The sequence below is a fragment of the Cydia pomonella genome, chromosome 13, assembly GCF_033807575.1.
Source record: "Cydia pomonella isolate Wapato2018A chromosome 13, ilCydPomo1, whole genome shotgun sequence".
NCBI classification, from domain to species: Eukaryota; Metazoa; Arthropoda; class Insecta; order Lepidoptera; family Tortricidae; genus Cydia; species Cydia pomonella.
The window spans coordinates 15,076,345-15,100,438 of record NC_084715.1 but is presented as its reverse complement, the minus strand read 5'-3'; the positions used below and the strand labels follow the sequence as shown (position 1 = coordinate 15,100,438).

At 40.4% G+C, this 24,094-nt stretch overlaps 1 protein-coding gene across 2 annotated transcripts in view; it reads left to right on the top strand.

The window, feature by feature from the left end:
- LOC133524320 (sarcolemmal membrane-associated protein) overlaps positions 1-23,795 on the top strand; it is a 43,563-nt gene extending 19,768 nt beyond the window's left edge. The window contains exons 3-13 of one of the 2 annotated variants that reach the window (XM_061860257.1): positions 26-166; positions 2,774-2,908; positions 5,231-5,449; positions 6,092-6,241; positions 7,736-7,837; positions 8,310-8,462; positions 9,354-9,447; positions 10,209-10,322; positions 19,089-19,189; positions 21,235-21,450; positions 21,603-23,795. In XM_061860257.1, the coding sequence (XP_061716241.1) occupies positions 26-166; positions 2,774-2,908; positions 5,231-5,449; positions 6,092-6,241; positions 7,736-7,837; positions 8,310-8,462; positions 9,354-9,447; positions 10,209-10,322; positions 19,089-19,189; positions 21,235-21,450; positions 21,603-22,322 (2,145 nt within the window). In that variant the 3' untranslated portion in view covers positions 22,323-23,795. The remainder of the gene's footprint in view (positions 1-25; positions 167-2,773; positions 2,909-5,230; positions 5,450-6,091; positions 6,242-7,735; positions 7,838-8,309; positions 8,463-9,353; positions 9,448-10,208; positions 10,323-19,088; positions 19,190-21,234; positions 21,451-21,602) is intronic. The other variant, XM_061860258.1, reaches the window with a different exon arrangement.
- Positions 23,796-24,094: the final 299 nt, after the last annotated feature.

The following is a 24,094-nucleotide window of genomic DNA, read 5'->3' as shown; positions in this document are numbered from 1 at the left end:
CTGACTAGGATTTGTTTGTTCACAGGACAACCAAAGCAGCAACGGCACGTTCATCAACAATAACCGGTGTTCGATATCGAAGGAGCAGGAGCCGCACGAGGTCTTCTCGGGGGACGTGGTCCAATTTGGCATTCCCGTCGTTGAGAATGCTACCAATTCGGAGAAGGTAATTAACATACAAATGTTACGCGTTTATCAAACTGATAAGAGATCGAGATAGTCCTATGCACGTTTTCGTATATGAACAGTACCGTACGAGTATATCCCGCCCGCACACCGAAGTTGCCGCATCCAAAGTGAGGACCGTTTTAGTTAGATTTAATCATCAGTTCGTCACTGAATACTACATCCCGCTTGGATCTCATTTAAAGAAGGTAAAGGTGTAAAGGAGCGTCTCGGGAATTAGTCACAAGAATTCAGAAGACTTGTGAAGAAAATAATCTCAACTGTATCTTATCTTTTCAAGACCTCGTGTACAAAATGCATGATTTACTAATATAGACTCTGTAAAAAGCCTTCACGAAGTTAAAATTGTTAAATTTACAAAAGCTTAATGGGACGTAATGACCATAGTTTTATTGTTATATCAAAAATTAGCACCAGATTTCATGTTTTTATGTTTAGACTACACACCACTAGGTATTTAATTGTCAACAAAAATAACTGCGATTTATAAATTGGGTTGTATTAATACCTAATACGCTCGTTTCCTACATTCTGATAATGTTCGATAGTGTGTGGCACATAATTCAACGACATTTCCGCTACCATGTATAAACATTTTTTATTGGTAACGCTAGGGATGCTAAGTAATAAAGACTAATCATCTCCACATGAAGTCGCGTCTTATTGTAGATGTAATCACTTTTTGAAACCTAAGTGCTTAGCAAAGTATACAGAATTTAAATCTGTATACTTTGCTAAGCACTTAGGTTTAACACCGCAACACCATACTTTTTCCTCATTTTTTTAGAGCTCACTAGGCCGGAGGTCAAAGAGCACTACAATGTAGAGGACTGGATATTCCAAACCCATGTAATAAGTGTGCCTTGGTGACGCTATAATGACAAAATAACGCAATCAGTAGGGCTAAGATGGTCGGCTTTTTATCATTTGTCACCATGCCTGTCACGTTCTAACAAGTACGTAAGCGCGAAAGTGACGGCCATAGTGACAAGTGATAAAAATGGAACCATGATGCCACCGCTGGTATCGAAATTGACCGTTCTTATTTATTATCTGTGTTTACATACTCTAATAATTAGAGCTACATGAACGGTTGTCACTTCAACTATGCGTTTTGTTTCCCACGGAAACAACTGACAGAACACAGTCGTCGTAACAGATCTTTGTTTTTGTGATATAAATGGAAGTATCACACTGACTGGCGAAGTCGCTAATAAGGAAGCTGCTTTTTCCTTATCGGTCAGATTGTATGCAGGCATATTCGTACGGAGAGCGACACGTCAGACACGTGTATCGTTAAGAACTCAGCCATGGAACAAAAATGTATCGAAATGACATTCAAGTCATCATTTCCATAAATTATTTAGTCCATATTGGTGTTAACGATTAATGATTGAAAACGAAGTAGTTTTAGACCTTTTGCTATACGCTATTGGGTGCCGAGTAGTAAACTTATATTGTGATACTTATCCCTTAATACCTTTGGAAAAAATACACTAATACAATACAATACAAATACTCTTTATTGCGCACCTTAATACAGACACAATACAAATAATACAGCACATTAAGAAGAAGTAAACAACACTAACCATTATTATTATTTTACTAATTATTGATTGTGTGAACTAACTTTCGAATGTGTAAATAGGTTTTGTCTCACACGCTATTTGTAGGATTTAGGATAATTTACCGATCGCTCGAACTTGTCGAATACGTAAAAGCGCGACTTAGGCAATACGCACGCGGACACCGCGGTTTGCTGTTGCGTATATATTAGCAACATATGTATGCAAGTGCATCCGTTTATTATTAAATAATAAAACACATGAAAGTAAGGCCGCGGTCTGAGCGCTAGGTGAGCGACTAGCGGTCGTTCACAAAAATCACAAATTGAACTAGATCAATTGTATGCACGCCCGTCGCTCCGCTGTTCGCTGCCGTCGTGAACGCTTCTGAACCCGCATCTTTCAAATTGGTTGCAATATGATGGTGTATCGCGTGACAAGTGGCAAAGCGGTTCGTAACATAACAACCCAGCTGAAGCAATGATTATACACTAGGATTCCATTTAACGCCTTTCTCTCATTTAGTGCACTGTAAACAAGCTAGTTAGCTAGTCACTAAATGTAGGGCCTACATTTACATTGTAGGCTAACTAAGGCATGGTGCCTTTGTTTACCACGCACTTGCGTGTTTGCAGTTACATTCATCATTCCTCTTGCGTTTATGTTTAATATCTCAACGATATTTTATGTTAGTTGTTTTGTCAATATGGCGGTTGGTTACTTAATATGCATGTTATTTATGAATTTTATTGTACGAATGTATAAAACGTAATACTCTCCGATCTAAAATTTCAATTAAAATATCTAAATAATTAGGTTTCCGTCATTTATTGTCATACAGTTATAGGTAGTTCCAGAAAAATAGCTTTGCTGAAAAATTTGAATAAGTACTACTATTACCCAACACAGTAGATAATGCGAGGTAAAAATAAATTACCAAAATGCGTCCCCTAAAAGAGTAAGGGACACTGGTAGTGCATCAAAAACGCTTTCTTAAATATGTGTGTATTTATTCGCAGAACACGTTCCCGCCCGTGGTTGCGCTTCTCAAGCTGTTTCATCCCGACGGCAAAGAGGCGAAGCTCTCTTTCAATCCCACCATGACCACGCCGCTACACCTCAAGGAACTGTATCAGCTGAACAACTTCGTGCAGGTGCTTACCATCGTCCATACCCACTGCTAACAATATTCATTGATAATAGTGACAATTTGTAATATATTGCTCAGGCTTAAGGTTCACCAATAGTCAGTCAACAGTGTTGTTGTTAGTAGCTTCATCAGAGAAAAATATTCTAACTTGTACAATAGCTGCTTATCTAGAGGCGAAGTTGGGATCGTCTTCTCAAGACACACCAAACCAAACCTCACTACCACGTATCACAATTGGTCAAGTTGGAAAAAGTGAACTCCATTATATTTTTTGTTGATTGCGTTAAGAATCGACATCTAAATGCTAAATTTCGATATAGATTTGTAATGCAATTGAGCAAGTTGGTTCGGGAAAGCTTGTCGGGCACTCCTTCTGAAAACACTAAATAAGGTATTGGTAAAAGTTGGTAAGGAAATTGATACAACGTGACGTAAAACTAGAAAAAAATAATAATTTGCATTTGAAAAAATATCTTAACACCGGATGTGATATTAAACTGTATCGGTACGAATAGACACGTAATTGTTCACCAGAAAACAATAAACAATATCTACTGATATGTATGCCATTCCATTACGGCACCGAGTTTATTGTTATGAATTCCTCATTATAATGACGTTGATAAATTTCAACAAGTAGGCTGGCCTGAGATTTGAAGCTATTTACGTCGGTCGTCCTATATTAAGTTGTTTTTACGTGGTGTTATATGGCGGTTGTGGTTTACGCTTATGTTTGCCGGGGCCTGCTTGCCGAACTCAAATAAGTTACTTTTTTATTTCCGTGCAGGATTACTATGGACAGTTTATGCATGTAAAACAAATCGCCTATACCCTGTTTCACTTAGCCCACCACGCCGGTCTATCGGAACTGGTAATACTCGTTTTAGTCTAAAACCAGGCATAATCAAATGAATAGTCAAACATATTGTACAATAACCTGATATTTTCTCATGGAACATTATGTCATACAATAAGAGTTATTTTGCGTCTAAGGGTGCGATCAGCTTTGACTCGTTAAGAGGAAAGGGGACGGCCGCTTCTTTATACAAACGTAGTCCCTATTTTCTTCTGTGGATATTGACATTATGGAAAATATTTTTCCAACATAAAAGTTTTGATTTATTTATGAAATCTGTTTATGGCTTCTAATTTTTACAGTAATCAAAAAATTCAAACGTAGGGACATAGCTGTTCATATTCAATAATGTTAATATCCAGAAAGAGGAAAAAAGGACTAAGTTTGTATGAAAAGATGATTTCGTGCGGGTCCTCCACTTTCATCTAAAAGAGATTAGATACTATTTACTTATGGTTTTTTTTTATCAATGTATCTCTTATTGTACATATAGGCAGAAATCCACTACGGTTGATTCCACTGCGTGGATTCTATCTTTATAAGCGTATATATATATAAATTGCTCTGTCATATCATGAAACAAGGCAGGCAGAGCACGTACCATGTATAATAATAAATAATAAGATAGTCTGAATCATCTTAATTTATTTAATTAATGGAGAACCAGCAGCTATACCTAATATAATGGTAGTATGCATAAATAACAAAAAGCCAAATACAGGTCCTAACCGGTAGTGACAAAATAACATATGTTCGTAATACCTAATGGTTACAATGCATCACAATAAAATGAACTTAACTAAACCTTAATCACTATAACAAACACGTTAGGGCACACTCACTCAAAAACGCTATTAAAAACGCCCACTTCCAAAATTTCCGTTATCTTGTTTAGATTTTTACTTGCGCGTGTAAGAAAACTGTTCTGCCTATAATTACTTGTCAAATGTAATATGTGTAAATTATAAATCACAATAAAATATGTAAGTTACACTGACTGATTGTGAATATGGCCCTTGGTTGGCTTCTGGTTAGTAGCAGTTTATTTGGTATTAAATTTGTATTCGATTATTTTATCGGTATCTAAACAATTTCTTGGAATATAAAGTAGCGCAGGTACAGCATTATTTATGATTTATGTGCTCAAATACACTTTTCAAAATTCCTGTTTCGACCTGGTTACATTTAGATACAATAGAATACGCTAACACAAAATTTTTGTAAATAATAAAATGTATATATTTACCGGATTACTATAGATTTCTTAAAAAAATATGAATCGCAAGCACAGAATACCTCATTAAGTACAGAATTTGCACTGTCTAAATGAACGATTTAATCATTTTGTGCATGACACTACGAATACTCGGTACAGTCGTGACTGTCGTGACCTGCGGGAGGTTGAACTATTTAGTGCAACACCACTACCGCATGCCCTTCAGCGTAATGGAACCAGTCCTTACATTTCAGGAAGCGATCCAGCGCGAAGCGTCCCTTGAGAGCCGGCTGCGAGCGCTGCGCGAGTGCGTGCAGCGCACACAGGCCGAGGCGCGCGCCTCGTGGGAGCTGTTCGTGGGCGAGCAGCGCCTCCTCATGCGCGTGCACACGCTCGAGACCATGCTCGCGGCCGGCAAGCAGCCCGAGGCGGCGCACGTGGCGCAGCTGCTGCACGACAAGAAGAACTATCAGGTCACTAATTACCCTTCAGATACATTTTCGCTACATATCAGTCCGACCGGGGAAATATTGTTATCAGTCCTCCAAGACCATGCACCTGCTGGGCCCCAAAGTATAACAAATTACCTAAGTCAACACCATGACAGAATCTATCGATTCATTTACGCGCCAACTAAAGAAATGGCACCTCTCCGATGCCTTTTACAGTCCGAATGACTTATAATTTACAATTCAATTGACAGTTTATTACAACTATAAAATTTATTTCACATATTTATACCACCCTAAACCGTAATGATAACGCAATTGTAACTTAATTTATCAATTATAACTATAAATAAATGAGTATGAGTATCCAGAAATCCAACATGGATTTCTTGGTTGGCTACGACGTAGCGCTACAACCATAGCTTAGCAGTGAATGAGCAACTACAAACTATAAATTATCGTAGTTTACTTTGTAGTAGAATATATTATGGAAGTGTGAATTACAAAATCTACAATTAATTAATTATACGGCACTGTGCTGAGACAAGCGCGATGTGCTTTGTTGAAATACAAAATAAGCATGTCATTTAAAAATCACCCCTTCCGGAGTTTTTACCCACAGCGTTTTTAGACATAATTTAAGAAGACAATCATATGTGATTACAGGAAGTGGCGACGGAGAGCCTTCGAGCCGCTCACGAGCAGCGACTAGCACTGGAGGAGACCCTCGAGCGGCGCGGCCGGGAGACCGCCGCGCTGCTCGAGCACAACGCCGCGCTGCGCCTCGCCGCCAACAACGCCACGGCCGAGCTGCAGGTGCGCGCTTCATACTGGACGCGCCGGCGTCCGAGCGGGGAGAATATCCTGGATTCTATTCATTACACTCATTTTAGCTACGTTACAATATTCGGCTAGTCTTGATCGCTGCCTCTTCTGGAATGCCGGCCCGCACACCCGTTCCGTCTGATATAATCATAACTCTCAATTCAAAAATGTAACTCTTGCCAGTCAACGTCCAAAAGAAGGCTGTAGAGGTTGCAAACTTTTAGAATACAACCAGCGACAGAGACTAACGGTGCGGGACCACCTTTAACTAGCACCCTTAATCAAAGTACTTAAAATGCGCCTTAACTTGCAGTCTGAGCTTGAGACACGGAAATAAACAAATTTTTGCACATCATCTTGTATCATCTGTCGGCTCAACGAATTATCCAGCGGAGTGGAGAAGGGTGAGGTATCGATTAGGTACCACTAATGCTCTCAATTGATTCCTGTACATTTTTTTTTCATCTCCGCCTCAGTGGTAAGGCACTTAAGACAGCCTACAAGACTCAATTCGGTTATGATAGACCAGTACCTATTCTTTATTTATTCTGGGTTGGTAATGGGATTTGTAGTTTGCATATATAAATTGTATAAAGTCGAAATCTGACGTGTTTTACGCTGACCTTACGATGTCCACTTCATTTGTATAGATAATTCACTTTTAAAATTTACAAACAGGAAAGATGACTTATATTATACCTACAGTATTTCTCGTAGTTTCAGGAATAGAAAGCACTTTGCAACAGGTGTTACAAAGGGAAGCTTTAGCTTTAGACCAAACGAAACCAGCGCTTGTTTTAATGAACACGCGATCTTGATGTTATCAAAACCTTGTTGACTCTATACAATATCTTTACACTAATTTAGATGCTTGATTAGAATTAGGGTTTTGGTTTAAGTCGTCGGGTAATAAAATAAGGAACCGCTATTACAACTAAAACATACATATGGTAAATATAGGTGTTATAATGCGTGTTAGCTTGAAATAATGAACTAGATACTTCCAGAGTACGTACCAGCTTTGAAATTAGCGATTGTAATATTCACTACTTCACATCTTAGTAGTTCATAGGTTCTGCTTACTTATACATGTCTTATTAAAACCTTATTCTTATTTCAATAAGATGTTTGGGTGGCCGAAGTTAGACAATATTTAACCCTAGTACTTTGTAATACAGTTCAAAATCATGGTGGAAAAATATATACCTCTGTGCCTTAGAAGGGCTAAAGATGCCTTGCGTGCCATACATTTTGATTTTATTATTTAGGCGAAGATAATATATAAAGATTAAGTTAGTTGTCTGAATATTTGTCATACAAATTTGTTTTGGGTCTATTCACAGTGGCGGTGCGTTAAAATGTGCCTCGACAAGCCGGAGCTAATTTGGCTTACCATTTGTTCGTGAGTCGGGAGGAATCGAGTCAAATGTCCGGCACATCAGTACTCTGTATACGTCTGTTTACAATAGTAATTGTAACTTGCAGAAGCTGGCAGCGCGGTGCGAGCGCAAGATGTGCGCGGCGCGCCTCGCCATCGCCGCCGCCGAGGAGCGCGAGCTCGCCGCCAGGAACCAGCTGCCGCTCGCCGTGAGTACTGGACAGACACGTGGCGCGCGCCAGCGTTCCGGGGCCTCGGCCGGCCGAGCTGGCCGGCCGCTCGCCACTGAGACCGTGCCGTTGACCGGGGTAAATAGGGGTAGGGTTTTGGATTGGGTGAAAAGACATAAAAACTAGGAATTACATTTATCTGATTTATTAAGTACCTTAAATTGTATCATGCTAAATCTACTAGGTATTCGGTATTTTCAATCGCATGATACAATTAGTGTATTTAGTTTTTAAGAAATTATCTGGTACGTATCATTCCCGGTCTTTATCCCTCCGCCATCCCTATCGACACTACCCCGGTCGGCAGGACACTTATTAGTAAACCACTTTTATTTGCCTTACAATTAACCGGCTATACTATACGTAACCCTTATTGCAACGAGATAGTGACTAACATTGACCAGTTACCTACGCTAATGTTGATCTGTCATACGTATTATTCTTATTACAGTACTCGGTACAGAACGGCGAGGCAAAAATGCTAGTACTGAGCACGGACAGCAACAAGCTGGCGGAGGCCAAGCGCACCGGCTCGCTCGAGGACGCCGTGCGCGCGCTGCCCGACTACATCAAGATGCTGCTGCCGCAACACCTGCTCAACAAGGTTAGACCTTCAGGCGCACACTATTAGGTCGAACATTGCACTGGCCACGGACGGACTGTGACACCTGCGCAGCAAGGTTGGATCTTCTGTCGCACACGTTTAGTTCGAACACGCCGGCCGGCACTTGGCTCGGACAGTGACACCTGCTCAACAAGGTTGGACCTTCTGTCGCACACGTACGTGTAGGTCGAATACGCCGGCACTGGTCACGGACAGTGACACCTGCTCAACAAAGTTGGACCTTCTGTCGCACACGTTTAGGTCGAAAATGCCGGCACTGGCCACGGACAGTGACACCAGTTCAACAAGGTTGAACATTCTGTCAGACACGTTTAGGTCGAACATGCCGGCACTGGCCGCGGACAGTGACATCTGCTTAACAAGTGTGGACCTTCTGTCGCACACGCCGGCACTGGGCGCCGACAGTGACACCTGCTCAACAAGGTTGGACCTTCTGTCGCACACGAGTAGATCGAATACGCCGGTACTGGGCTCGAACGGTGACACCTGTTCAACAAGGTTGGACCTTCTGTCGCAGACGTGTAGGTCGAACATGCTGGCACTGGCCACGGACTGTGACACCTGCTCAACAAGGTTGGATCTTAGGTCTACCTACTGGGCATAGAATATATACGTTTTATATTCTATGTTCAACTACATACAATGTATCTGCTGTGACACATATTTGACAAAAATGAACCTTATTTTAAGATGTACTTTTATTTACGATTTCTTAAGTTCTTTCGCCGAACTACATAAGAGTATATATCCAATAGGAATGTATCTCCATTACGTAGACCGATGAATTGTCCCGTTTAGTGTAAAGTTATTTGACAATGAATTATCTGCCGTAATCAGATTCAAGCTAACTGTTTTAAATTGTGTTTACAGGTCGGCATTAAAGCCATATCCGCAGAGGGCAAATCGGCGAAAGAATTCGAATTGATATTGAAGAAGAATAACATTTACGATGAAGAAAGCAAAGGTATTACGCTTTTTTGCATTTACATATAGTCTTTTTTTGCAAATTTAATTATATATTAGGTATATAATTTTCAGTATTTCCACGTACTGCCCCTTCATGCATAACGAATCAGTAAAATACATGTTAGATGTGGTTTTCTTTTGTAACATACGGTTGATATGTTAGAATTTGGGCTCTCTAACCCTTTGACCGCACGCCTATTATATACAACGCGCCAATGGAAACCTTATTGCCATGCACGAAGGTTGATATTATACTTTAATCGAGCGCGCCAGTTGACGTATGATGTATTTGCCGGTCAAAGAGTTCCCACGACTGAAGAAAAGGAATGTTATAAGTGTAACGTGTGTATATGCTTATCTCCGGAGCTCTTAGATTGGCCCCGCAACAGAGGAACCAATAATATATATGTATATGTATACCGAATACCCCGGGGAATTTTACACTCTTAAAAAATATTGTTTAAAATTTAGTGCAAAAGTGAAAATTATACTGTTATATGTAACCATTTCGTACCCTCAAAGTGTTGCTTTCATTATCTTTCAAGTTTTTACTTCTTTGCTATTGTCTAATCTAAGACCGCGGACTGGACGCACGCGACCGGCGGTGCCGCTGTCGTCCAAAATGGAATAATTAAAGTCTATATACATTTGGATAAAGTCTCGCAAATCACCGCTCGCGCCGTTCGGCACCGACGACTCGCCGCGCCGCCGGTCCGCGCGTGCAGTCCGCCGCCTAACTGCTGCTTGTGTGCTCACCAGAGAAAGACGAGGCGTCGGACGGGTCGGCGGGCGACGACGGCGGCAGCGGCGAGGACAAGGCCGGCGAGCCCGACCTCTGCACCGACGACGAGAAGCAGCAGAGGCTCAACCACGGTAACTTGCTTCTTAAGCGAACACAGTTTACCCACGCCCCGTCTAGCCTGCAGACAACAAACGCCGCCGTAAACGTTAAACTCCTATGAAAATACTGAGTTTCCAGTAAACCAAGAAAATCAACGACGAAGCACAAAATGTTAACAGTTGTGAATTAGTTATTCTGTATGCCGCACAGTGAGTCATTCGGTAATATTTGCGAAAAGTCCCAAAAAAAAATCTTAGTTATTTTTTATATTTTTAATTTTCTAGCCACTTTCTGAAATCCGAATATTCAACGTGTGCTTGGTCATCCTAAAATACGCGCTCGGTGGTGGGGCATAGCGTTATCAAGTAGCACGAGACAACCTTATCTGTCTATCGCACTTAGCACTATGAAAAAAAAAGGGTTGTTTGTCTTGCACGCGGCTTGAGTTGCGCGCGAGTGGCAGTATCAATGGTATAGACAGGGAGAGATCAAGGTGCATCCAGCGTTCGAGCGAACCAGCACAATTTGACCTTGAGATCCGTATAGCCTTCGTTACTAGAGAGGGCACTAAACGCGAAACGCTGAATGACACTCTAGGCTGTGTATTACTATGATTACGATGGAGCGCAGGTACGAACAGTGAGCTGCGAAATTGCATGGAGAAATTATGAATGAATTCATTGATAAAGTCGCCATGCATCAGCTGATGGTACGTACGTACTTTGCTTAACTAAAACCCTCAAGGTACTACCCATTACATAATTAGAGATTGCGCTCGTACTAGTTTAGCTTAGCGTTGGTCAAAGTCACAGGTGCGCTTGATGAGCAAGTGGACTTACATTTAAGCACGTGCGATGCCCTGATCGGCTATAAGATTATATCATCCCTTCCTAGTGCATTGTGCTTTCCAAATCAACGAGTTAAGTGACCATATTTTGTTGTTTATGATGCCTCTGACATACCCTGTTGCGTTTCCTTCACTTTCATAATATTCCTCATACATGCTCGCCGGTTTAGGGTGCTCTTGACCTAACGTTTCTTTAGGATTCGATCAGAGAAAGTCCGCCGAAGGAAGGGGTAGACACAGGGGCGGATTAAGAAGGCGCGGGGCCCTTAGCACAAAAGCTAGCGGGGCCCCCTGCTTTGAAAAAAAAAAAGATTACGTGCGAGTCGGACTCGCACCCCGAGGATTCAGTACCATCACAATTTTTTTACGATGTCTAAATTTTTCGACTCATTCTCGATTAGTTTTTAACATGATATGCAGTGTATTTTTTAGGGTTTCGTAGTCACCTAGAAACTCTTATATAAGTAGTTTCGCCATGTCCGTCTGTCCGTCTGTTCGAGGGTTTGCTCCGTTATCTTTAGTGCTAGATAGCTGTAATTTGGCATGGATACATAAATCATGCATTGCGACAGAAGGGGTAAAATAAAAACTATATAAAATTAGGATACATACAAAATGTTTTTACTTTGAATTTTATTTGCTTTGATGATAGTGTGGCGTATTGTTGGATAAGATCTTTCAAAACGAATAACGGTCTTCAAAAACCTTTTTTTTATAAAGTTATTATATTCGGAAATAATCGCTCCGAAAGAAAAAAAAAAGTGAACCATCGGCCCAAAAAATATAAAAAAAATCGTGAAACAAAAGCTTAATAAATACTTTCAATGAAAAATATAGCGAAAATGATCGGTTTAGTCGCTTTTGGGTTATTGTAAAAAATCTTCTCTTCTTACTAAAAAGACGTACAAAGCGCTGCAAAGGTAGTAACCTTATGCTTGTAATGTACTTAATGTAAATGATACTTACTAATAGCCCCCGTTTGGCCTGTTTTGACTGAATGGTAACAATAATAAATATAAAATAAAAAGAAAAATTAACGGAGCCCCTACACAAGAAATGTTTTTTTTTTTTAGTTTTTGTTTGTACTTCGTGTCATTTACGAAGACGCGCCCACTCCTCCTCCCAATCGCCTATAGTATCTACAAATGTGGTGTGCAACCTTTTACTAGTATAGTAGTTCTGTCTATACACATTAATTAGTAGACAACTACTACATTGCCAAAAAGTTGCAGATTTGTACTATAAGCGATTAGGAAGAAGAGCGGGGCGCGTCTTCGTGGATGACACGAACTATAGGTATATGACGTCATTTAAAATCCGAAGTATTTTCCTTATTTATTTTAAGGAATTCCGATTTTTATTTTTTTATTTTTTTATGTAGCCATTTTAAAAGAGCCTAATCTTAATGAAGTTGTGTTATTTTATCAGAGTTCCTTTCTTCCTTATAGGTTTCCTCCTTACCTTCGGTTTTCATCATTGGATCAGGTCGATTTTGCCAAATTCTGACAAATGTACGGCTAAGGAGTGGAATTCACTTCCTGCAAATCTATTCCCAGTCCACTATAACTTGGACCTTTTTAAATCGAGAGTGAATAGACATCTTTTAGGTAAGCATGTTCCAACCTAGACTACATCGGCACTTTCCATCAGGTGAGATTGTGGTCAAATGCTTACCTTTTCGGAATAAAAAAAAAAAATAAAAAAATAAAAAAAAAAAAAAAATGTTCAAAAAAATAGTTTGCAGATGGTTTGCAGATTTTGAAAACAACTTACGAGTATTGCAAGTTAAATAAAATAGTTAAAGATACTGTTTAACAACATCAATATTATTAAGTTTAATAAAAGCTTGTATAAATAGGTGAAAAGTGAGTCAGACCTAAGAATTGGGAACTAATGGCTAAGTGAGCCAAAAAACAAGGCCGAAGGCTGAGCTCTACGAGCTGAATATCCGGACCACCCGATTTCGTAGCGTTCCCGTGCGAAGCTGAAAGCCAAGCTGCAGGAAAGTAGAGCCTAGAATGAAACCAATGCCATAGTGTGAACAAGGCCGTAGGCCGAGCTCCGTATAAGGGCGGGGGCTCGGAGCGTTCTATCGTGGCGCGCCACCATGCAAAGGCTGATTTGTAGGAGAACAGAGTTTGGAATTGAACCAATGTGATCTCGGCTCGCCTGCTGCTCGGCCTTAGTTCTTGCTCGAAAGTGCGACTTGCTGGGATGCTTTGGGTATTGGGTCCTATGGACAGCTTTACACCGGCCTCTATGCGAATGAAAGCCCTGCATAGGGGCCCCGCTGCCGCGCTGCTTCCTTTTTATAACATTTTGACAATTAGATCATATGTATCACGGCTTTGCAGCAACTCGGCATATTTTGGGCGCCCGGCCAGCCGTAGAGGAGTGCGTCCTTTGGCTTACTACGGGCTCAAAGCTGATCATCATTAGGCATTAGCTGTAAGGTGCAATTTGTTATTTGAAAAAATAATTAAAAAATAAATCATCCTTCCTTGCTTTTCACTAATATGTTTTTAAACACAGTATCTTCTTTTGTTCGTTTCCGAGCTCTGTTTCCTGCAGCTTAGCCATGCACAAAAGTTTTGAGACACTCTACACCTTCGGTTTTATGCTAAACTCTGCTCTTGTTAGTCTCGGAAGCCTAAAAATTCTTTAAATTTGGTATGTCGTCATAAAGAAAAATAGACAGGATAAAAACAAATGATCAATATTGTTACTGACTTACGAAAAAAAAATACATTGTAAATAAAATGTGGTAGTACAAGATCCGCGGAGTGCGAGTTCTACTAGAACTTGGCCGGTTCCGCGTGCCGAAATCGCATGGTCAGGGTCGGAGCGCGGGGCCCCCCTAGGCGCGGGGCCCTTAGCATATGCTTTTTCTGCTGTTCGGTTAATCCGCCACTGGGTAGACATTCCAGCTCTCTATTCTACTTCTCTCTTTTACCTCTTTTTATTCCTTTTGCCTGTATGTGCAATGTTATCTATACCGCAAACTTTGCTTTTAGATTTACGTACACACTTTACGCGTTATAATATCGAGTTTCTATTGAGCAAGCATAATTTTTAAGTAATTTATCAGACTTTCGCTAAAATTATTGCGCTTAATACTGTGAGTGAGTTATTTTAACGAACTGAGCTTTATAAATCGAGCTTTTAAGACATTTTCATTGAGGACTTTATCTACTTATACGAACATTTAGAAGTTAAACTCATAATGTCTACATTAGAAGAGCTCTTTATTGATAAGAGGAGTTAATCAAAATTAAAAAACTTCAGAAATAAAAACTATATAAAATCGTCTAAAGAGAATTAAACAGACTTATTACAAATCAAGCTTGAAATACTTGAGCAAAAATTTAAGGAATTTCAAGTCGGACATAAGTCGATTATCGACTTATCTCAATACGGGAAAGGAAACTCTTCGTTATGGTCGTTGACATTGAAAATGACAATTGTGGCGTAAAATTCCTCCTCTTTTTTTGTTTTATGATATGTTTTCCTCGTTAATTCACACAAATAAGAATATTGCGGCTGTTCCAAAAATGCATTATTTAAACAGCAACTTATCCGGAGAGGCGCTGAGTTTACTTAGTAATTTTTTGACCACCGATGCAAATTATGATGACGCTTGGAAACAATTAGTTTGACGCTATGATATAACTGTAATGCTGCGTAACAAGAGATATACCTGTAATGCTGTTATGAGGAGCTTATTTTCGACGAAGAAAATACACACGGAGTCTGCTCACGCTGGGAGACTTTAAGGGACACCACGTCGACATGTTTGAAGTCGTTGCAGAATATGGGCATTAGGTAATTACAAAGTTGGACGATGAATCAATTAAGCAGTAGGAGCAGCGTTTGAATATGCTAGGCGGAGACCTACCTACCTGGGTACAGAGTTGCGTGAATTTTTAGAGTAAACTCGGAACATTAGAGATGATTGGCACCTACACTTGTGACCTGACAGCCTGTAGCTAAAGATTCGGACTCATGTTAAGGTACCTTTCGGATCGTCAGATATCATTTCTTCTCATGATTCAGATTCAGATTCAGAACTTTATTCATAAAAATTAAGTATTTTACATGTCATTTTACAATATGTACAATAAACAACACAAATTATTCATTTTATAGGTACATTTTACAAATAGGTAGGTACTTGGTTGTTTTGTGTGGTTGGGTTAGCCACTCCTATTAGTAGAGGAGATATAGCCTTTGGGGTCATAATAATTCCCACAAAGTCGGGTTTTGGTTTTTTTAGTTCTTTGTGTGTATCTTTTTGACATACTAAAAATCTAAAAAAATATACCTATGCAAAATACGTTTTTTTGACCGCCAAAACTTTTAACTTTGAAAAGTTAAAATAAATATTAAAAATCATGTGTGGTATCAAATTGCAGAAAATTACATAATAAAAAACGTTATGGCATTGATTTTGTAAAATAATAAAATTAAAAAAAAAATAGAGACAAAAAACCGGAATAATTTTTCAATGTAGGAAATATTTTTATATTCATTGATAACTATTAATTTTACTTATTAACATTCGTTTTATAAAACAAAAGCACATTTCATTATTACATATCTTTAACTATATTAATATAGATAATATAAAAAATAGGTTGCGTATTAATATAAAAGGTTATTGAACACACCTCAAAGGAAACATAAAAAAAAAAAACGAAAATACCATAGAGGTCGTTGCAGAGCGCAGTAAGGTCGTAAGTACTGTACTAGAATGGCGGGAAAAAGTTACTATTGAACATATTGAAATATCTGATGCTAGAAAATCTAGAGATGCCAAGGATTTTTTAACATTACTTAAATTTTTGGAAGAACATAATCCATTTGATTCACACTGTGTAGAGCTACATAATATTTCCACTGGATTAGTCGACAGCCAACACAAAGTAACAGCAGATGAAGTCTATTGGACTCGATATCCCATCCAAACTGACTGAAAAAGCTTTCAACACTGTTACCCTGGGTAAAAAGAATCAAGCTGTCGCAATGAAGATTTAAAAAAATGTCTTGTTATTCACGTAGCTTAATAAAGCACATTGATTTAGGATTACTCACTCAGAGAATGCTGGTTGAATCTGTTAATCCTGATCTTCAAAATTTAAAAGATAATTTCAATTTTGAATTATGTGTGCTGTCTCCGTCTCTATTTGATACAGAAACTCAGTTAATGAGAAAATGTGACAAATCTACATTGGCTTGAACTTTAGATAGCATAGGAACTATAAATGACGTTTCACCTGATGAAACATCGTATGTTTTTGATGGAGGTGCATTGCTACACAAGTTACCATGGCCAAGAATTGGAACATTTGGGGATGTGTTACAACTGTACAGCAATCATATTGCCAAGCAATATAAAGATAAAGTTGTGACAGTTGTGTTTGATAGTTATACCACCTCCAGTACAAAGGATGTAGAGCATCAGATACTCACAAAACAATCATCAGTAGCAGTGAATTTTAATGAAAGCTCCCCACTTCTTATTAGCAAAGGACCTTTTCTTTCTAATAGTTAAAACAAACTGCTTTATAACAATGCTTGGCACACACTTGGAAGCGAATGGTCATTCCGTGATTTATGCTAGAGACGATGCTGATACTGTTATTGTAAAAACAGCACTGGTCTTGGCGGAAGAAAAGCATGTAACAGTTGTTGCTGATGGTGATGACACCGACATTCTTGTATTTTTCATTTATCATAATACACGACATATTTCTTTGCAGTTATCTTTGTCCAGTGATAAAAAACGTGATATTAAATCGATGCAACGCGCACTTGGTGTAAACTGATGCAAAATAATTATCTTTGCACATGCTTTAACTGGATGCGATACCCCAAGCTCTTTATTTGCTAAAAGTAAATCAGCAGCATATCGTCATTTTTGTAAATGGGAAGATTTTAGCATTTGCGCTACTCTATTTGGATCAGAAAATGCAAACAGAGAGGAGCTCATAGATATTGAAACCAAGGCATTGGTATCATTATTCGGTGGAATCCAAAGACAGAGACTTTGAACCTATTGCATTATAACCTCTACTTGAAAAAATCACTACGGCCAAAGCAGAATTTAATATTGCAAGATTGCCACCTACAGAAGATGCTACTGTCCATCATCTTCTCTACGTACATTTACAATGCCTTTATTGGAAAACTATGGACACCAATTTTGTTAATCCTGTAGAGTGGGGTTGGAAAAAATTAGAAAACCAACTCCAGCCCATAACATGCCAATTGAGCCCTGCACTAGAGTTTTTATTAAATATGATCCGATGCACCTGTACGTGGCAAATGTACGTGTCGACGTTATGGTGTGGAATGCACCGAACTATGTTTTAACTGTTCTGGTAGCGATTGCACCAACAGTGTACGAAAAGAAACTAATTTAGAAGGAACCGAAGATTACTAGATTTAGATTTTTATATTTCATTTGTATTTTGATATTATATTTATAGAAATGTATATTTCATTTGTAATACAAAATGCGATCCGCTTATTTAAAATAATGATTTTAAATACTGCATTTTTTTCTTCCACCTTTTTATAATTTCTTCATATTTTCAAAAATGAAGGCTTTTTTCTCCATATCTTCATGCATTCTGCCACGGCTCATGGGAGCCTGGGGTCCGCTTGACAACTGATCCCAAGATTTAGCGTAGTTACTATTTTTTACGAAAGCGACTGCCATCTGACCTTTCAACCAAGTTGGTAAACTAGGCCTTGTAGGAAGTAGTAACACCATGTAATTTCCTGTGATTTGATACTACGCACGATTTTTAATATTGTATGAAAATGTTCAGTTAAAAGTTTTGGCGGTCAAAAAAACGCATTTTGCATAGGTATATTTTTTTAGATTTTTAGTATGTCAAAAAGATACCCACAAAGGACTAAAAAAAAACAAACCCCGTCTTTGTGGGAATTAGTATGACCTACCCCATACAAATTTTCATACGTCTCCTGTACTATATTGACAAAGTCATCTATGTTATAACACTCCAGTTCGATCAAGAGTGTTTTTAGTCTTTTATTGAAGATTGTATCGCTTGACTCAATCATTTCTGCAGGAAGCGAGTTGTACAGTTTTTCGTCAGGCCAGATTAGAGCAAAAATGAAGAAATTCAAGATGGCGGCCGTTAATTTCAATTTTGACTACAAATTCATATTAAGCGGCCTTCAGATCATCAGTTATCAATTTTTGTCATGATCAGACCAATGAATTCAAAAAAAAATTTGTGGGCGAGCTTTGTCCATTATTGACCCCCTTTTTGTATTAAAAGTCCTTCCACATACCCTCAGGTCTCGATTTATATTTTTATATGCCTCCTAAAACGTTCAGTATCCCGCGTACCCATCTACACTATGGCAAGCCACCAGTATAGCAAGACCCCTTACAAATAGGTTTTTGAGCCTTCGAGGCTCTTCTAGCTCCATAACCCCTTGATCGATCCTGGTCATTTTAGAACTTAAAAAATATATGTGACGTTCAATGGGAAAAGGTACCTTATGGCGGTTGTCGCTTACGTCGCATAGCATTAGTATTGGAGCATCGTTAATAACAGCGTAAGCGCCGACCGCTCTACGGCACCTTTACACGTGGATCATCACATATTGCCCTCAACAACACGTAAATTAAATTAGAACAAATTTACGAAGTTATTTCGTAACTAACTATGCTCTAATAGTTCAGTCAAAAAACAAATGTTTGAAATGCCGGGACGTGACCCTATCCCAGCCGTGGGTTCCAAGTTGAATATAAGAATTTATCTTCGTTCGCTCGTTCGATTAAAATTATCCTTACCGCCTAAACATATCTGCTTAATCACATTTTAGTCGCGGTTTTTAATCTGACAGATTGACAGAGAATTTTCCTCTGCAAGGAAGTCTTGTCTTCTGGTATTTACGCCGCTTGTACTTTCAGATCCGGATCGAGACGTGTCGTCGAGCCCGCTGGACGGCGAGCTGCACGCCGACAACAACGCCAACTCCACCTACACCGAGCCTGAGACTGAGGAATCGCCGGTATGTTATTGTTGTAACAATACGAGTATTACATGTACACAACAACAATCAGTATATTTATACATGTGCACAACAACAATCAGGCAAGAACAAGACGCGGATGTTTAATAGTACATTACTACAGAGGCCGGGACGAAAGGGGTTGCCGGGCTAAGACATAGACGGATAGGTCTGAGGCGGGCTACCCCATATTTCCCGCCGAGGTATGTATAGTGTTTTTCTCAAACATGCAATGAAATATCAACAACAAAATCAACGTTTTATTTTTAAAGAAATTATAAGTAAACAAGACAAAAACTAAAAATAACGTGTGTATATTTACTATTTCGCTATATTTTAACTCGGATACTTCATACATTTATATTTATTTTGTATTATGTTTATGGGAGAATCAACTTTTTAGCGTCACTCGTTGCCATGGTTACGATTAGTTGTCCAGGGGACAAAAGTTCATTGAAATACTGATTTTATGGTACTTAAATGTATCAAACTTGCGTTTTTGTGGTCGTTATAACCAATGTCCATAATGGGCCCCCTACTAAGCATGTTAATAGAACGGCATACAACGTCTCTTCAAACAAACTGTGCCACTGTTGTCCCTTGGACAACGGGACAGGATAACAAAACAAAAAAAGTTGATTCACCCTTATATTATGCTTCACCTGCATTGTGGCCTTAAGCATGGAGTACAATGCCCACAATGTTGAAGACTTTAGTTTCTGCCAGTTCTTTAAAATATGCCAAAAACTCGTGTTCTGAGAAACTGTGGCCATTTTTTTTTGGTTTTCCATTTTATAAATTTGTCATAAGTAACCATATATCTCGCCTTTGATTTTGCCGGCAGCAAGTTCTGTATAGCCAATTCTGCTTCTGCTCTTAATTCAGGTGGGGTGCAATCAATAATCATTTCTTCGTCGGTAGTTTCGTCCGAACTCATATCGAATTATTTATAAGAAAACAAGATTACAATGAAACAAAATTAAATCCGATAAAACAGAATTACAGCGAAAAATTGTCAAGTTTCCCGCCAAACCTTTTTTTTCTATACGGTTCTCTAACCGTATAGAAAAAAAAAGGTTTGGCGGCACGTTTGAGTAGAAATTTTTACCGCTACCTAATATTTAGATGAAATATTAATATTTCAATGTGTATTTGTATAGCTAAGAAAAAAAATTAAAATATAATACAAATACAAATCCTCTTTATTGCACAACCTCTGAAAAAATGTACATGGAAACACATATAATACATGAAGATAGAGGTAAACAACAGGCGGCTTTATCGCTACTGAGCGATTTCTTCCAGACAACCTTTAGGTAGAAAAAAAATGAAAATAATGTTTTACTTGTTATGTTCATGTGGATTTATTATGTAAATAAAACTGCACTAAGTACATACCAAATCGTTTATTGTTTTTTTGCCACAAATTTATTTGGAATGGAAATTAAAACAGAAGACTTTGCCGGCTTACGCCTGCAAGATTTGTATGAAATTTCATTAACGACCTCTTGTCCTATCCGCACCTGAAACGTCATACTTCTCAGCCTATTATAAGGAACATAACGTCTATATTTCATTGCATGTTTGAGAAAAGTTTAATTAGTACATTCCGTTTAGGTTTACGGTAGTGCGTTATGTATATAGCAATGGCGTTCATAGGAAAAAGTTCAATTTCCTAGCGTTGCCCCGCATCTTTGCCATGAACTTGGACCTGGAACTCAATGAATTGGTTAGTTCTGACGTTGTCGGTTATAAATTAGGATTTTTTATTCATAAGTTCCAAAAAAAATCATTGATACGAGCGGGGATTCGAACCCGAGACCTTCGGCTTGCAAATGGTACGCGTTACTGCTAACACCAATGCTATTCAAATAATAAATCTTGGAATCGTGCGAGATATTGCAAAACCATTTTACACTCGGCTAGACCGACGAATCATCTCGAACAATCACTCAATCGAGAGGAGGAGGATAAAGAGAGGCACTTAAAATTAGCTTGTAGTTTCACTTGTTTATTTAAATTACAAACAATATGTAAATTTTCAGACGAAAGGTGGCGTAGAGTACGCCAACATCCTGCGCGTGATGGCGGGCCTGAACGAGGAGATCCGCGCGCTGCGCGAGCGCGTGGCGGCGGGCGGCGCCGAGGCCGAGCAGCTGCGCGCCGTGCGCGACGAGCTGCTGGCCGCGCGCGCCGAGCCCGAGCCGCCGCCCGCGCTCGACGACCTGCGCGCCGCGCACGCCAAGATCGACGACCTGCAGGTGCGCCCGCGTACACGATATCTACTCACTCGTTTTTGTCACAACACTGTTTATATACAAAATTGTTTACAATTAATACGTGGTTTTACGATTAAGGTTAATAATATCGTGTCTACAATAAACAAAATGAGAATCCTATTTATTTCGCGCAGGCCCAACTGAAGCGATCGGCCGCCGTGGAGGAGGCGAACCTCGCCGAGATCCAGCGGCTCGCGTCCAGCGCGGCGTGGATGCAGGCCGAGCTCGCCTTCCGCCCCACGCGCGCCCACGTGGACGAGCTCACCGCCGACGTGGCCGCGCTGCGCGCCGACCTGCAGGCGCGCGACGCCGCCCTCGAGCGCCTCGCCGAGCGGCCCGACGCCGAGCGGCCCGACGCCGAGCGGCCCGACGCCGAGCGGCCCGACGCCGAGCCGCCCCGCTCGCCGCCCGCCGTCGCCACCGCCGACAAGGCCGTCGAGACCGAGCGCCCCGTCGAGGACCTCTGCGTAGACGACTCCGCGGACGCCAAGAAAATATCCGCCGACATCGACGAGATGTTCCGCCTCGACTACGACGACGACGACACGGAGTCGGTCGCGACGGAGATCGACACGGCGCCCGGGGAGATCGCCGCCGAGCCCTTGGCGAGCGAGCGCCTCCAGGAGGAGGAGCGGCTGGCGGGCCAGCTGGCGAACGGCTCGCTGCACGCGCTGCAGGAGGAGCTGGTGCGCGCCAAGGAGAGCTGGGCCGAGGTGTGCGCGGAGCGCGCGCGGCTGGCCACGCAGCTGGCCGAGCTGCAGCACAAGCCGCGCCTGCTGGCGCCGCACCTGCTGGCCGTGGCGCTGCCGCTGCTGGCCGCGGCGCTGTACTGGCTGCTGCCGTACCTATCCTGATTGACGGCCACGTGGGACCCGCCCGGGTACCAGTAGCCCTGTCCGGGGCGAGTCGCCGCTCCGTCGCCCGCGAGAGCCCGCGAGGACCGTTTTTTGTTCAAATTTTTTGCTCACTCTTTTTACCTCTTTCGACGTGTTTCGGAACGCGAGCCCGACTCGGACCGACCCGCCCGCTGCCGGTACCTCGAATTAATGTTATAGATGCGCCCCGTCGATGGCCGCTCGAAGATCTCGGAATATTTATTGATATTGTAATTCGAACTTAGAATAATTTAGAGTATAAAGTGATAGTTGATAGTTTATTAGTTTGGATCTTCGATCGAGCGATTGACGCGTATCCGCCGGTCGGTGCGAGTGGGCGCAGTACCGTCGGGATTCTGAGCTTGTATAGAAAGTGCCATTTGCCTTCGGCGCGTCGCGGCGAGCGCGAGTCGGGCGCCTCGACGGAGCGTGTATATATCTCTAGTATCGTATCTGTAAAAATTGACAGTATCGTATTGATAGATATAAAATTGATTGTTGATATCTGCCATAATAAATACTTGTACATTTTATATATTAAGGCCTAACGACTGTCCTAAGTTATACATACATATAATATTGTTGAACCTTGGCGTGAGCGGCGGAGCGACGCCGGGTCCCCTTGTTGGATATTAGATAAAGATACTTCATGTGTGTTCATCGGTGAGCGTCGTCGACTCGTCGCGCAGTAACCGCCCTTTCGCCTTGTTATCGCTTTGCGGAGCTACACATATCAATTATAGGTTTACGTGCGGGCATTATGCAAACGGAATGGGTCGCGAGGTTTGTTCGATTAGTTTGCATTTTCTAGTCTTTATAATCGACTTACAATTTCTTGCATGACTTTTCTATTCTTGTATTATGAGCTGGTTAAAAAAGTTTGTATTGAATATTAATGATAAAAGTCTAAATAACGGTCTCGATTCTTGACGCATTTATGACCATCGATGACATTTGTATACGCATTGACGACGTGCAGCATGTAAGCATTTGTTCCGCGCAGCCCAGCGGTTGGGGCGTGCGGTTTAGTTTAGTTCCCGGAGAGGAGTTTGTGTCGCCGCGAGTTCGGTCGGGGCGTGCACGCCGGTGCCGGTCGACGCTTCAGATCGCTTTAGCTCTGTGATGTGAAGGCCAATAGATAATTTTTGTAACAAACTTGTATTGTATAACTAACGATTGATTAATTATATTGCCCTAGATTTACTATTACCTTACCACGTTGAAGTCACGTGTCTATATTTATTATTTAATTGTTGCACTGGTTTTGTTATGTTCGATGTTTATTTGTGTTTAAACCACCTGAATGTAAATAGATTTTATCTTATAGTCGTTCTTTCGTTTATTTTCATGCTGTCCGAGAATTTATGTTGTATTCTATGAAGTAAATTAATAATGCATTCTATGTGGATGTACTGATAAATTTATGCAAATAATATTGAATTGTTTAAACAATGACGTTTTCTGATTTCTCCCATAAAATGAAACCCTGCTTTTGTTTAACTAAACTTGCAATAACACGATATCACCGCCATATCTTACTATATTATGTCTGCTTAATCATTTATTATACGCTTATTTGACTATACCGCTCAGCGCCTTTATATAAATAACAGTTTCCTTCACTACTAAGCTTGGGATCCACCGTGGACCTAGAATACTAAGGGCGTAGTTTTGCTAAGGATTCCATCATCCACCATTTTCTTAGTATTTATGCGCGACACAAGTACACTGACAGTTATTTCTATGACTAT